Source organism: Phaenicophaeus curvirostris, chromosome 4, assembly GCF_032191515.1.
Source record: "Phaenicophaeus curvirostris isolate KB17595 chromosome 4, BPBGC_Pcur_1.0, whole genome shotgun sequence".
Taxonomy (NCBI): domain Eukaryota; kingdom Metazoa; phylum Chordata; class Aves; order Cuculiformes; family Cuculidae; genus Phaenicophaeus; species Phaenicophaeus curvirostris.
Window position 1 is genome coordinate 8,372,463 of NC_091395.1, and position 12,555 is coordinate 8,385,017.

Genomic DNA, 12,555 nt, shown 5'->3' on the forward strand with positions numbered 1-12,555 from the left:
GCACTTGGATATTAGTTATTTTACTTGCTGGTTTTTTTGACTGCATGGATATAACAAAATTTTGGTCTTTGTTTTTTTTCTAGTGTGCAATTCTTTCCCCAGCTTTTAAAGTGCGTGAATTTTCCATCACAGATGTTGTTCCTTATTCTATAACGTTACGATGGAAATCATCTTGCGAAGAAGGAACGGGGTAAGTTGTACGATGCCTACTAACAAGTGCGTATTTGCATATGTAAAGACAGATGTGGAACTATAGGGAAGACCAGGCCTCAGACTTTGAACCCCTCACCCACTAGAAGTTTTAATTTTCTTATTTTGCACTATAACCCTTGATTGTCTGCTTAATAATTGGAAATAGATTTAATTAAAAAATGATAATGTGAAGTCACTTAGGTTTTGCAAACTGTGATGTAGAATGCGTAGTCTGACTTTGAGATCTCCAGGCATTCAGCCTGCAACTTCTGTCATAAACTGACTTAAAGTGAATTATTTAGCTGCTTGGTTATCATGGCTGCTTATTATTAACATACCTTGGACTTTATTATGTCATGTCATGCTCAGTGGTTTAATCTTCCTTAATATTGTATCAGAAACAGTGTGGCCAGCAGGACCAAGGAAGTGATTCTCGCCCTGTACTCAGTGTTGGTGAGGCCACGCCTTGAGTACTGTGTTCATTTTTGAGCCCGTTGCTGTAAGAAAGACATTGAGGGGCTGGAGCGAGTCCAGAGAAGAGCAATGAAACTGGTGAAGGGGCTGGAGAATAATGAGTCTTAGGAGGAGCAGCTGAGAGAACTGGGGTTGTTTCGCCTGGAGAAGAGGAGGCTGAGGGGAGACCTCATTGCTCTCTACAACTACCTGAAAGGAGGTTGTGGAGAGGAGGGTGCTGGCCTCTCAAACTGCATCAGGGGAAGTTTAGATTGGACATTAAGAAAAATTTCTTCACAGAAAGGGTTCTCAAGCACTGGCAGAGGCTGCCCAGGGAGGTGGTTGAGTCACCATCCCTAGAGATGTTCAGAAGCTGGCAGATGAGGTGCTCAGGGTCATGGTTTAGTAGTGAACAGGTATGGATGGAGCTAAGGATTTCAGAGGTCTTTTCCAATCTAATGACTCTATAATTCTAATATTTTCCGGCTTTAGGGAGTGTGAAGTCTTCAGTAAGAACCATGCTGCTCCATTCTCAAAAGTAATTACTTTTCACAAGAAAGAGCCTTTTGACCTGGAAGCTTACTATACCCATCCGCATGAAGTGCCTTATCCTGATTCCAGAATAGGTAAGGACACAAATTGAAACCCTTTACCCAGCTCCTGTTGATAATGTGGTTCTCCTTTTTTTTTTTTTTTTTTTTTTTTTAAGAGATGTTACTTCCATATTTCCTTGGTTGTAGAAGAGCCTAGGTCCCTTAGAAAGACTTAGTTGTCTTGATTTAGATGCAGCGATCAAACAGGATTGACATCTTCTTTTGACAGTTGCTGAAAAAATTTACTTTCTTTGTTCGATCTGCCTTCACTGTTCCTGAATGCTTTAAGAAATGTAGGCATAAGGAGTTCAGTGCTCTTTTTTCTGGTCCTTTCAACCTCTATAAAATGTATAAGGATCTTATGTGCCTGCCAGCCTGGATTTTTCAAAGAATTTGGAGCAAATGCCCCATGAGCAGTAGACAGTTATCTATCCAGACAGGTACCTGTCGTGTCTCTGTTTCTGAGACCGTACAAGACAGGCATTTCTTGAGCTTAAGCATCTCTAGTTAGAGTCCAGACTATTAGGAAACTTACTCGTGCCATCTGCCTTGCTTGCAGTTATTAATGTAGACTCTTCAGGGTCTTTAAACTAGGTCGTAATTTTTCCTGTTTTATGAATCACATACAAACTCGGTGCTCCCTGTGTGTTGTCTATGCAAGAAGTCCGTTGTCTTTTGGAAAGAACATTCTCCTTCAGTTTTGCGCAGTCTGCATTGTTTACATTCAGATTTCCAGCAAGTGGCAAAATAAAAGTATTGACCTTGCTGCTTCCAGAAGCCTTGATAAGCATTATTCATTCTCCAGAATGTGTAGTGCATCCATGTTGCCGAATTCAAATAGAATCTTGTATCTCTGTTAATGTTTTATTTTCCAGTGTAAAGTTTGAGTTAGGTGGATGAAAGAAACCACTCAAATGAATCAGTTATTTTTCTAGTGTGATGGTTAGAGAAGGCAAGGGAGAACTAGAACACACTTTATCTTGACTTATGAGATACAGATGAAGCAAAACCATTTATTAATTATCAGTGAACTGTTACTAATTGGGGAACCAGGTTTTAGTTTATCTGGCTGCTGTTTATATTGTAGAATTGACAACTAATTGCAAAGTATGCAAACAGTTTATTTAATTTACATGAAGTTGCTAATTAAATTAAGAGCCTTCAAGGAATGTTTTCTTTCTTTTTTCCCTCTCACTACTTTTGGAACAACAATTAAAACGGTTTTTGTTTTCTTTCCAAGGGCGTTTCACTATTCAAAATGTTGGTCCCCAACACGATGGTGAAAATTCCAAAGTAAAGGTTAAAGTGCGTGTCAACATTCACGGCCTTTTCAGCGTGGCGAACGCTTCTATAATAGAGAAGCAGAACGTCGAGGGAGATCACAATGACACACCTATGGACACCGAATCCTCAAGTAAGAACCAAGGCAGAGATGATGAGCTGGTATGTAAACTTGTAAATACCTACACACCTTGTAATTCTGGCAGGAGTCAATAATTACAGATTAAATCATAGAGTATAGGATTTGACAATTAGGACTTCTCCACCCTTGAATTACTTCTTCAGTTATGTAACACCTTTCTCCATGGTTATTATGGTGACATGGAGTAGTAAGAAACCAAAAAAGAATGTAATGCCAGACCCTAAAGGACATCTTAGTGTTTTCATTGTTCTTTGCCCTCACTACTGTTTTAGCATTACCTGGTATTGCTCTCAAGAGCAATGTATGTAATAAGAGCAGTTGACAAATGAATCATGAAGGGTTTGTTTTCCTCAAGCACTGCATTTTCATGGAGTAAAATATCTGTGGTATTTCTTTACATATGTAAAGCTTGTTCTTTGCAAACATCCTTTCATGAGGGCACTTCTGTAAGTACTTCAGTGTTGATAGTTCTTACAAACTGGCTTGTAAGCCCAAAGGGGACAATTACTGGAAATAAATGCACAACAGCTTTGTTGCTGAAAGTGAGAAATGAACAAAATGATGTTCTGGTGCACAGGGGATTCAGCTTTCTTGATAGCGCCCCACATACAGGGAGTAGATGAGACAGCAGCGAGCTGAAGCTGTTGTATTGACGCTGTAGAGTTGAGAGCTTTGCAGCTGGGAACAGCACAGCAGCAGTGGCCGTAGCAGCCTTTCTTCTTCCCTTGTGCCCTTCTATAGTTTGGGATTTGGGTTACGTCACAGCTCACAGGGGAGAGATGACAGCATAGAGAAAACAAGGATAAAGCAGCGGGCAAGCTGCTGCTTCACACTCCTGCTGCCTTTCTGAGATTGCACGGTGCTCAGCAATGTCCAGGCTCACGGGCCGTCAGGCATACGGAGGGGGGCGTTCCTCCAGGAATAAGGCTGCACAGAAAGCAAACACTCAGCACGTTTATTTAGAAGAAGGGGGGAATGCATTTCTTGTCATTATCTTTTAAAATGTGTCCTTAGCAGCTTTTCCCACGTCAGTCCAATGTGCTACAGGAATTGGAGCAAGCGGTTACGCCCTTAGCGTTGCGTAATTGATAGAGGCAACTCCTTAGATATGATACTGCTTCCCAGGAGTCTGAACATTTGAATTCTCAAACATGATGCAGTTCCCTGTGCCTGATGTTTGTGTACAAGTGGGAAACGCTGTGTTAGTAGAGGATTAAACCCTTCCATCCTCAGGCTTTCCCTGTGTAGCACTGCCACTCACCTAACGCATCTTCTGTTTTACAATGGTGCTTGTCAGCAGTCACCTTTCCTTATTGAGGATGGTACCCTCGACTCTGAGGAGGAGGTTTGTGGTGTCTCTGTATTGTTTTCCCCTTCTAGCTTTTCTGTGTAGGCAAAGCAGTTCCCTCCCGTTGTTGCCTTTTCTGTGTGAACAGTAAGAACAGTAAATGAGGCTTTGTTTTTTCCTACGGTGAAGGAACAAAACTTAAATTGGGTAAGAGTAGCCTTGTTTTCAACTTTCATCATTAAAAACTCGATGAATCAATTAACATAGACAAACTGCAACATACCCACCTGTGCTAGAGTCTGAAATGCTTAAATAACTTCGTGGTATTTCACAGAACTAATAGTAAATTATTGTAGGTAGTTTGTGAATCCAGAAGTCTTAATTGCTTGTAATGAAAGTAATCTTAGACCTTTCAGATCTCAGCCACAGCTCGTTATTTATTGATGCTCTGGGTGTCCGAGTATTGGAGTCATCCTGAAAACTTATCCATTGGATTTTGAGTGGCAGAGAGGGAACACAGTTAGTCTGGTGCTCTAAGAGGCTACTACAGAAACTTAATTTTTATGGTCCTGTGAGATACAGGTAGCAATTAAAATGACTAAATTACTTCTAGGTTGGATTACAAACTTGAAAGTTCAGGTGAAAAATGATCCGAGGTCAAAGTTCTGACTGTTCCATAGAGAACCTATCGTTGTTGCCTGTGTTGGTGGTGTTTCTAGAATGTTCTTTGCACACATTTTATATGTATTTATTTCTAATATAAAATGGAGTATTTGCAGGGCTTGGTGTAATTCTTTAAGAAGGGGACAGATGGCAACATCATAATTACTTCAAGGGGGACAGGCAAAACAGAATTTCTGTTTAGTTTGAGGAAGATATGAATACAAATACTTTACCAAAGTGCCTGTTTAAAGGTGGTGAATCAGTCTTAAGATGGATTCTTAGGTCTTTATAGTACAATTAACATCAGTCTTCAATTGTACAGCAAATGCTTGCATTCAGTTCTGTAACTCTCTTTCTAGGATAAAATGCAGGTTGATCAAGATGAAGGTATTCAGAAAAGTCAAGCTGAACAACAGAATCAAGCAGATGAGGAAACTGAAAATTCAGGAACCGAAGCAAAAGTTCGTATTCAGTATTGATAAGGAAATGTAATGTTGCTTCCCTTAGATATTTCTTTTTCCCCGGTGTTCTCCAAGTCTTACTTGTTGCAAACATTGTATTTAGAGGAGTACAGCTGTATCACAAGGGTTAATTTAGGAATCCTACCTTAGCACTTTCATTTTCAACATAGTAGGTGATGAATCCTTTGAAGCAGATTTCTGTTAACCTAGTTTTATGATGAAGATGGAATGCAGGGCAACTTACGAAACATTCTGAAGAAGAATATGCAGTGCTGTTAGCTTTTGAACAGGTTTTCTCAACAGCTCTTGACATTGTGTTTAAAGGAATTAAATTCCACCAGTTTAGCTCAAAACTAAGGTAGTGGTGATTCCAAAGAGGAGAGGAATAATTAAGGTGCTTATTTATATGTGGTTAATTTATAGCTGTCTTGCTAGTTCAGTTTGTGCGCCTCAAGCACAGATGTAGTAATATTTCTATTCTCAAAATGTTCTTAATCATAGAATGGTTTGGGTTGGAAGGGATCTTAAAGCCCATCCAGATCCACCACCCCGACAAGGGGCAGGGAAAAGGTCCCACTGGATCAGGCTAAGGCCCCATCAAACCTGGCCTTCAACACCTCCGGGGGTAATAGTATAAATCTTTTTACAGGCTGCTTCTGCAGACAAACAAGATCATTCAGCCCAGACAAAGGCTAAAGCAAAAGTGAAGAGTATTGACCTTCCTATACAGGCCACCCTCTACAGGCAACTGGGACAAGATCTGGTCAATTGCTACATAGAAAATGAGGTAAGCAGCATGACCGCTCCAATTAACATTCTGTAAATAATTATCCAGAAGGTATTTGCAACAATAAACTTTAGTATTTAATTTAGAATTCCCTGGGGTTTGCCCTTCATTGTAAGGGGGGTTGTTTTGGTTAGGGTGTTGGGGTAAATTAATCTGTATTGCTAGGCTTAAGTACCCAGATGTCTGAGTTTGACCTGTTAGGCTGTCATCACCTGAAGCATCAGTTCTGTTCTTAGGCAGGAGGTGCCCAGGGTTGCCGGTAAAGGTGGCTGCACAGTAAGTTACAGGAACGCTGTTACTGACTGATCTGATGCTGGTCAGGAGTAGCATTTGCATGGTTTTTTGGTGCTTTACAGAGGCCGTGCCCTTCAGTTATGTCACATGTTTGCCCTTCCAAGTCCTACACCCCCAGGGAAATATTACAACATACAGAAAACCTGCCTTTCAGAGGGTTTTTCTGAGCTCTGTGTCTGTAAAGATCCCACCAGCATCAGCTCCTCTCTGAAAGCTGGTCAGTCTGAAGAATAGAACATGAATTTTTGTAGGGCAGAATGAGGCTTGGTGACTTCCAAACCAGAGTCAAGATTTGCCTTTCCTGCTAGTCCTGCTGTGGTGGTCAGATCATAATTAATACCTGATCCATTTGTGCTGAAGCACTTGCCAAACACCTTCCATTCCCATTCTGCCTGCAGTGAAAGTGACTTAGAGAAAGGTGACATTTTTAATTGGTAACTGTCAGCAGGCTTCTGCAAAGTCCTGTGGTACAGTCTCAAGAGAGCAATTGTTAAGCCTGACAGATGAAATGCTTTTAGTTTTAAATAAGTTTTTCTCTGCCCTAGGGGAAGATGATGATGCAAGACAAGCTTGAGAAAGAAAGAAATGATGCGAAGAATGCTGTTGAAGAATATGTGTATGACTTCAGAGATAAATTGTGTGGAGTCTTTGAGAAATTCATCACTGCAGAAGTAAGAGTCGCCTGTGTGTTTCAGCTGTTGGGAAAAAAAACCCTCTGTACTTACAGCTTTTGAGCGTGGGTTATGTGGAGGCTGCAGGGGTCTCTTGGACTTGTTTTGAATTATGAAATGGATTCAGTTCACAGAAGCGAAGCTTAAACTCCGTCTATTTCACATGCAAACACACGGAGTTCTTTGTTGTCCAAGAAGTTTCTCAGTGGCAAGGGAAGACTGGGGATGCAAGTGGAAAGTAAAAATCGTATGGTGGAGGTAGGAAAGCAGGACAGATCGCCCTGAGCTGCTGAGTGACGTGAGTGGGTGGGAGTAAAATCAAAATAATTAAAGATAAAAATCTTTGGTTATAGCCAGTAGAGTCCAGTTAAAACAATTTTAACTTCATTTACATGTATAGTTGTCCCAATTTGTCTATTCTTCTGCTGTCGGAGAATCTGAGAAGCAGAAATTCCCACATAAAGATAATATGCAAGGATGTTGAGATGCGTGTGCTTTCTTATGAAATCAATCCTGAAGCTTTCTAACTCCAGTAAACTTCGCCTGCAAAAGGGATTAGCAGCGCTGTCCCGCTTCTTACAATTCTGTGATGTCTTGGCTTTGGAGTCTGCTAATTCCCATTTTCCTTCACAGTTTTAAACCAATATAATGGTCTTTTTTGAGTAGGAGCAGTTTCTTTGTGTGCTGGGGGGAGGAATCTCATTTGTCGCGTTCCCTTCTGACCTAGAGTATCCCTAACTTACTTCATAGGACTCAAACAAGCTGACCTTGATGCTGGAGGACACAGAAAATTGGCTTTATGAAGATGGAGAGGACCAGCCTAAACAAGTGTACATGGATAAGCTTCAGGAATTAAGAGTAAGGTTTTAAGTTACTTTCCAGAAGACTCGTGTGCACGTTTGGCATTGGAGGTATTTGTATAAATCTGAGTGGTTAAGTAAGCAAAGCTGCTTTAATGAGGGATGTTTTCAGATGAAACTACTTCAAAACCAAACCATCCATGTAAATCCTGTCTTGTTTCTCTTCCAAATGCATTGTTACAAATGCTCTTTTTGCTGAAAATAGCTGCAAAATACAAAGCCTAATAAGGACAGGCACTACTCCTGTGTTTAAATTTCTGGGGGGTTTTGTTGTGCTAAAGCAAAACACAAAGATTAGGCTCTTGAGTGGGTGAGAAAAGGAGTTCAAGGCAGCCTTCCTTCTGATGCTGCGTTTTATTCTTGGACCAGCGCAAAGTAAACTTGTAGTTTGTAAAGATCTTTGTGCTTCTGTTTGCAGAAATTTGGACAGCCTATTCAGGAAAGATACATGGAACATGAAGAGAGACCAAAAGTTTTAAATGAACTAGGAAAGAAGATTCAGCTCCTTATGAAAGCAGTAGAAGCCTACAAGAATAAGGTAGAAGCAAATTATATAAGGAATGAACTATTACAGGTGTTCGAGTTTGGCTGTAGAGTTGTTTGTGTTTAAAAAGAAATCCTATAGGATTATCTGTTAAGGTGCTTTACTGTGGCTGTGATCCTGAGAATTTCTAAACCTGGATCGCCAGCAAAACTTGTTTCTTTTCTTTTTCTATTAAACATAGTCATGTTTTTATGGTGACTTGTACCACTTGAAATGGGTATCTCAAACCATTGTTTCTGTGACTTGCAAGACTTGGGCTCAGGTGATCAAACTACAGAAAAATCTCAGGTGCTTTTTTTTCCTTGCAGCTTCATTGCTGACCTGCATTTCAGCAGTGAGTGCTTAAGATTAGTCTGTATCATTCTACAGCCATTCTTCACACTCAGTGCTTGTTTAAAACTATTTCTGTAGGGTTGGAGCAGTGTTATCCTATTTTATTATGTTTCCATTCAGTTCTTAACTGGGCGAGAAGTGTATGTTAATAATCGATATAAATCTATCTCTCTCTCCTTAGGACGAAAAATACGATCACCTAGATCCTGCTGAGATGGATAAAGTTGAAAAATACGTTAATGAGGCTATGAATTGGCTGAACGGCAAGATGAACGCCCAGAACAAGCTCAGTCTAACTCAGGATCCAGTCGTCAAAGTGGCAGAAATACTGGCAAAATCTAAGGTAAAATGAAATGATTGCACGTGTTGCATTTAATACATTCTTCTTTAACAAGATTCTTGCCTCTGGCTTGACCTAGACTGTTACAGCTGCAGGGATTTTAAAGCTATGAAAAGATGCAGCAGCAGTTTTATCGATGTTCAATGCTGGCTCTTGATGCATGGCATTATTTCTGAATAATCCTTTTCAAAATAGCCTGAGTTCCCACTCCAGGCTTGCCAGGAAATGGATTGCCATCTAGGCTTTTAGCAGATCAGAAGCTCTTTAGTTAGGGAAAGGTTTTGGTTTAAGTTTCTCCACCTGATAGAATTGAAAAGTCTAGTCCTTGAAAATTAAATTCCAGGTCAGTGTGAACCTGAAACGAGTTTGAGATGTTCTAGTTTAATGCAGCTACTGTGCCACTGAATGAACTTGCTCTCTCGCTTCTGTTAAACCAGGAGTTGGATAGCTTCTGTAATCCCATCATCTACAAGCCCAAGCCGAAGATTGAACCTCCCAACGATGGGCAGTCAAAAGCCAACGGGGAACACAACGGACCAGTGAACGGACAGAGCGGAACGGAAACAAAACCAGAACCAGCGAAGGACAATTCTCAGCAGACCAAACCGCCTGGAGAAATGGAAGTGGACTAAATCTTGCATTTCTTTTACTTCATTAAAATAGTGCAAGTAACCACCGGGTCCATTCTTTTTGTCTGGTACACACCTCCGATGTTCAGTTATTCTTAGCCAACCTTCTGTCATTGTTGCTGAGTAGTTTTGAAAGTGTTTTATATCAAGTACACCTCTGTTCATTTCCACTGATGCTGCTTATGTGGAGCTTTAGCCAAATGTAGATTGTATAAGTCAGTTTAAGCTTTCCCAATATATTTTATATCAAACGTACAGAATTGATATATAAATGGCAACAATCTACCTTATTTAAAGCTTTTATTGTGGATAAACCTCAGCTCCTTTATTCAGGAAAGGATACTGTATTGCACTACTGATGCTCAAGTGTAGATCTAATTGCATCTTTATTTTGGAAAAATATTGGAATTGAAGTGGCAAAACTTGTCACTCGAAGCACTGACCTTTTCTAGTTATTGTATTGTTATAATTTAAATATTAAAATAGAGGTTAGTCAGCATATTAGTCCATCTTGTTGATGTACCATGAGAATTGTACGGTCTTTTTCATACAAACTGAATAATACAAGCTTAAACATTTTTTAGATTCCCATATACCACTAACAATCTTAGTTACAAACTGGTGTCAAACTGGCTGTCGTGTGCTGAGCTGCAGTGAATGGTCTCGGTGCACATCGCTGTACATAACGTACTGTCCTTACGGTGATGCTAACGATTATAGTATGAAGGGGTTAGATATACAAGGACTGTTGCATAGCTTTCCCTTGAAGGTGTCTTGTTGCACATGTTACTGTTTCCAATTCTTCTGTTGTGAATGTGCGGGGGAGGAGAAACAGCAGAAACGGTGCTGCGCGAGCTGGGTATTGCCCCCCTGATTGTGAGGTTGCCTAGATGTTCCTTGTTGCAAACTTGAAAAGAAATGCCGAGAGCTTATTTAAGCCTCAGTAGTCAGCACACAAACCTTGTGGTCAAGGATCTAAACGAGAGAGCTTACGAAGTGGATGTTATTACCCCAAAGTTGGAATCTACTTGATGAACTCGCATAGCTTACCAACTGTTGTTGGCCATTTACTTGATCTGATGAACGCATCTGTTGCACAGTTGAGTAACTGTTTTCTTTGATGCATCTTGGACTTTGTCAGGGTCCAATGTATGTTCACGTGTTCCAAACGCTTCTGTCAGCTGTGGAGGTACTAACAGCACATCCCTGAGCAGGGTACTTGTCCCTTCTGCTCCCAGAACAGGCATGAGCTGCTCTATGAAAAGTGGGTTCTTAGTCAAGTCAGCTTCGGAGACTGAGATCCGCTGCAGTGTTAACACGTCAGTGACTTGAACTCCCTTGCAGCGATGCATTCCGATGCTGAGGTGTTAATCGACATTCCAGCAGCAGTTCTGTACCAGCTTGCTGCTGTTGTGAACAAGGGCCACACTTGTTTCTGGCTGTGGCAGATACTATATCTGCAACCGTGCCCTTCATGCTCCATTCTACAGAAAGAGTGATCTGTGAGCCAGGCTAGAGTTGATAGCGGTGAATTATTCTTGCTTTTTCCTGTGAAAATATATAGAAGAGAGCATTATTTACAGCCGTATATTATCCTGGGCTAGAATTGTACCTTTATGACTGACAGCAGGTGACTGAGACATTTGTACTTTGCTCTGCTGTTCCTCCTCTCCACAGCCACTTGCCGGACCATCTGGCACCTCGAGTTTACGTATTTAAAGCCCTTGAACAAAACCTGAGTGACCTTGAAGAGAGCTGCAACCTCAGTCTTGAATTCTGACACTGTGATCATGCCTGCCTGGCAGTGAGGGGACAACCGCACCTCCGTGTCTGTTGTCCCAACTTTTAAGTCGATACCTGGCTGAGCTCGCTTTGGTCCTGTAGGCTTTAATATCATGGATGTCGTGATGGCTTTACCACAGCAGTGTAGTGAGGCGCTTTCTTAAGTATCGGCTTCCTAAAACCCACCTACCCATCCATTCATTTGTCCAGTAGACTTCCTGATACCTGGCAGAGGAGCTCCAACACGGGAAAGCTCCCGTGTAAGCTCTCCAGTAGCTCAAAGGCCACGTGTAAGAACAGCAAATGTGCTGCCCATGGCCATCGGGTGCTTAATATTCCATTACAAATGCCTGAGGCAACTCTTATGCATAAAGGCTGGAATAATTCTACAGCTGCTTAATGTCGCAAGCTTAAGCGCAGATCCGGTTAAGACAAGCAATTGTAGTAAGGTTTTCTTACTAGAATAGGTGTGTTTTGCTGTGCATCTGTTCTGTCTCTAGATCCCTGGTGGAGAGGAATGCTACCCACAGGCTGACGGTAGCAGCTGGTTGCCGATGTACATGTTAAGAATCCCATTTGAAAGGGCAAAATTGTTCTTTGTGAACAGCTGCCTCGTTACCGTGTGATCTGTTTTCTGTTACAAAGAGGAAAATTTACCAGGATGCAGAGGTAAGGTTCTTGAGGATGTATCTAACCTATGCACAACGTAAAGATGACGTTTAGTGCATCAGACTCGGCAAGTGAGTCCGCCTGGGACTGCCCTGAGAGCACCACAATGAGCGTGCTGGAACACAGAAGGTTGTGTCTCGTTAGGGAACCAGCAGCAGTAACTCTGCTCTGCATCTTGTGTATCTTCGAAGCAGCTGTTTGTTGCTGATGTCTTATTTGAGCCTTTCTGTTGAGGGCAAGACACATTTCTAATGTTTGAAAGTGTTCCCTCCATCCCACAAAAATAAAGAATGGGAGGCAAAGGTCTCTTTGTAATGGCAGTGGAGTTTTGTTTTCTGAAAGAAAAATCTTAATCACAGTCTGCAGCTTCATGTGAAAGTTCAGTTACAAAACAGCATAAACACTTTGTTTTCCCAGCAAAAACTTCTCTCCTAGACTGAGGGCTGTTTCTCTCAATTCTCGAGCCATTAATGGTCTTGCTCAATAAAATGGCTTTAGAATTAATTTGTCTTACCAAACACAGGTTGCTCCTGGTTGTTCTACATCCGATTTAAGGCTTTCTTGCCCCATCTT

At 41.2% G+C, this 12,555-nt stretch overlaps 1 protein-coding gene across 3 annotated transcripts in view; it reads left to right on the forward strand.

The window, feature by feature from the left end:
• Window positions 1–12,329, forward strand: part of HSPA4L (heat shock protein family A (Hsp70) member 4 like) — a 29,080-nt gene extending 16,751 nt beyond the window's left edge. The window contains exons 10-20 of one of the 3 annotated variants that reach the window (XM_069855211.1): window positions 84–190; window positions 1,138–1,271; window positions 2,479–2,681; window positions 3,959–4,006; window positions 4,972–5,073; window positions 5,723–5,860; window positions 6,700–6,825; window positions 7,576–7,683; window positions 8,104–8,223; window positions 8,744–8,905; window positions 9,340–12,329. In XM_069855211.1, the coding sequence (XP_069711312.1) occupies window positions 84–190; window positions 1,138–1,271; window positions 2,479–2,681; window positions 3,959–4,006; window positions 4,972–5,073; window positions 5,723–5,860; window positions 6,700–6,825; window positions 7,576–7,683; window positions 8,104–8,223; window positions 8,744–8,905; window positions 9,340–9,534 (1,443 nt within the window). In that variant the 3' untranslated portion in view covers window positions 9,535–12,329. The remainder of the gene's footprint in view (window positions 1–83; window positions 191–1,137; window positions 1,272–2,478; window positions 2,682–3,958; window positions 4,007–4,971; window positions 5,074–5,722; window positions 5,861–6,699; window positions 6,826–7,575; window positions 7,684–8,103; window positions 8,224–8,743; window positions 8,906–9,339) is intronic. The other 2 variants (XM_069855212.1, XM_069855213.1) reach the window with 2 other exon arrangements.
• Window positions 12,330–12,555: the final 226 nt, after the last annotated feature.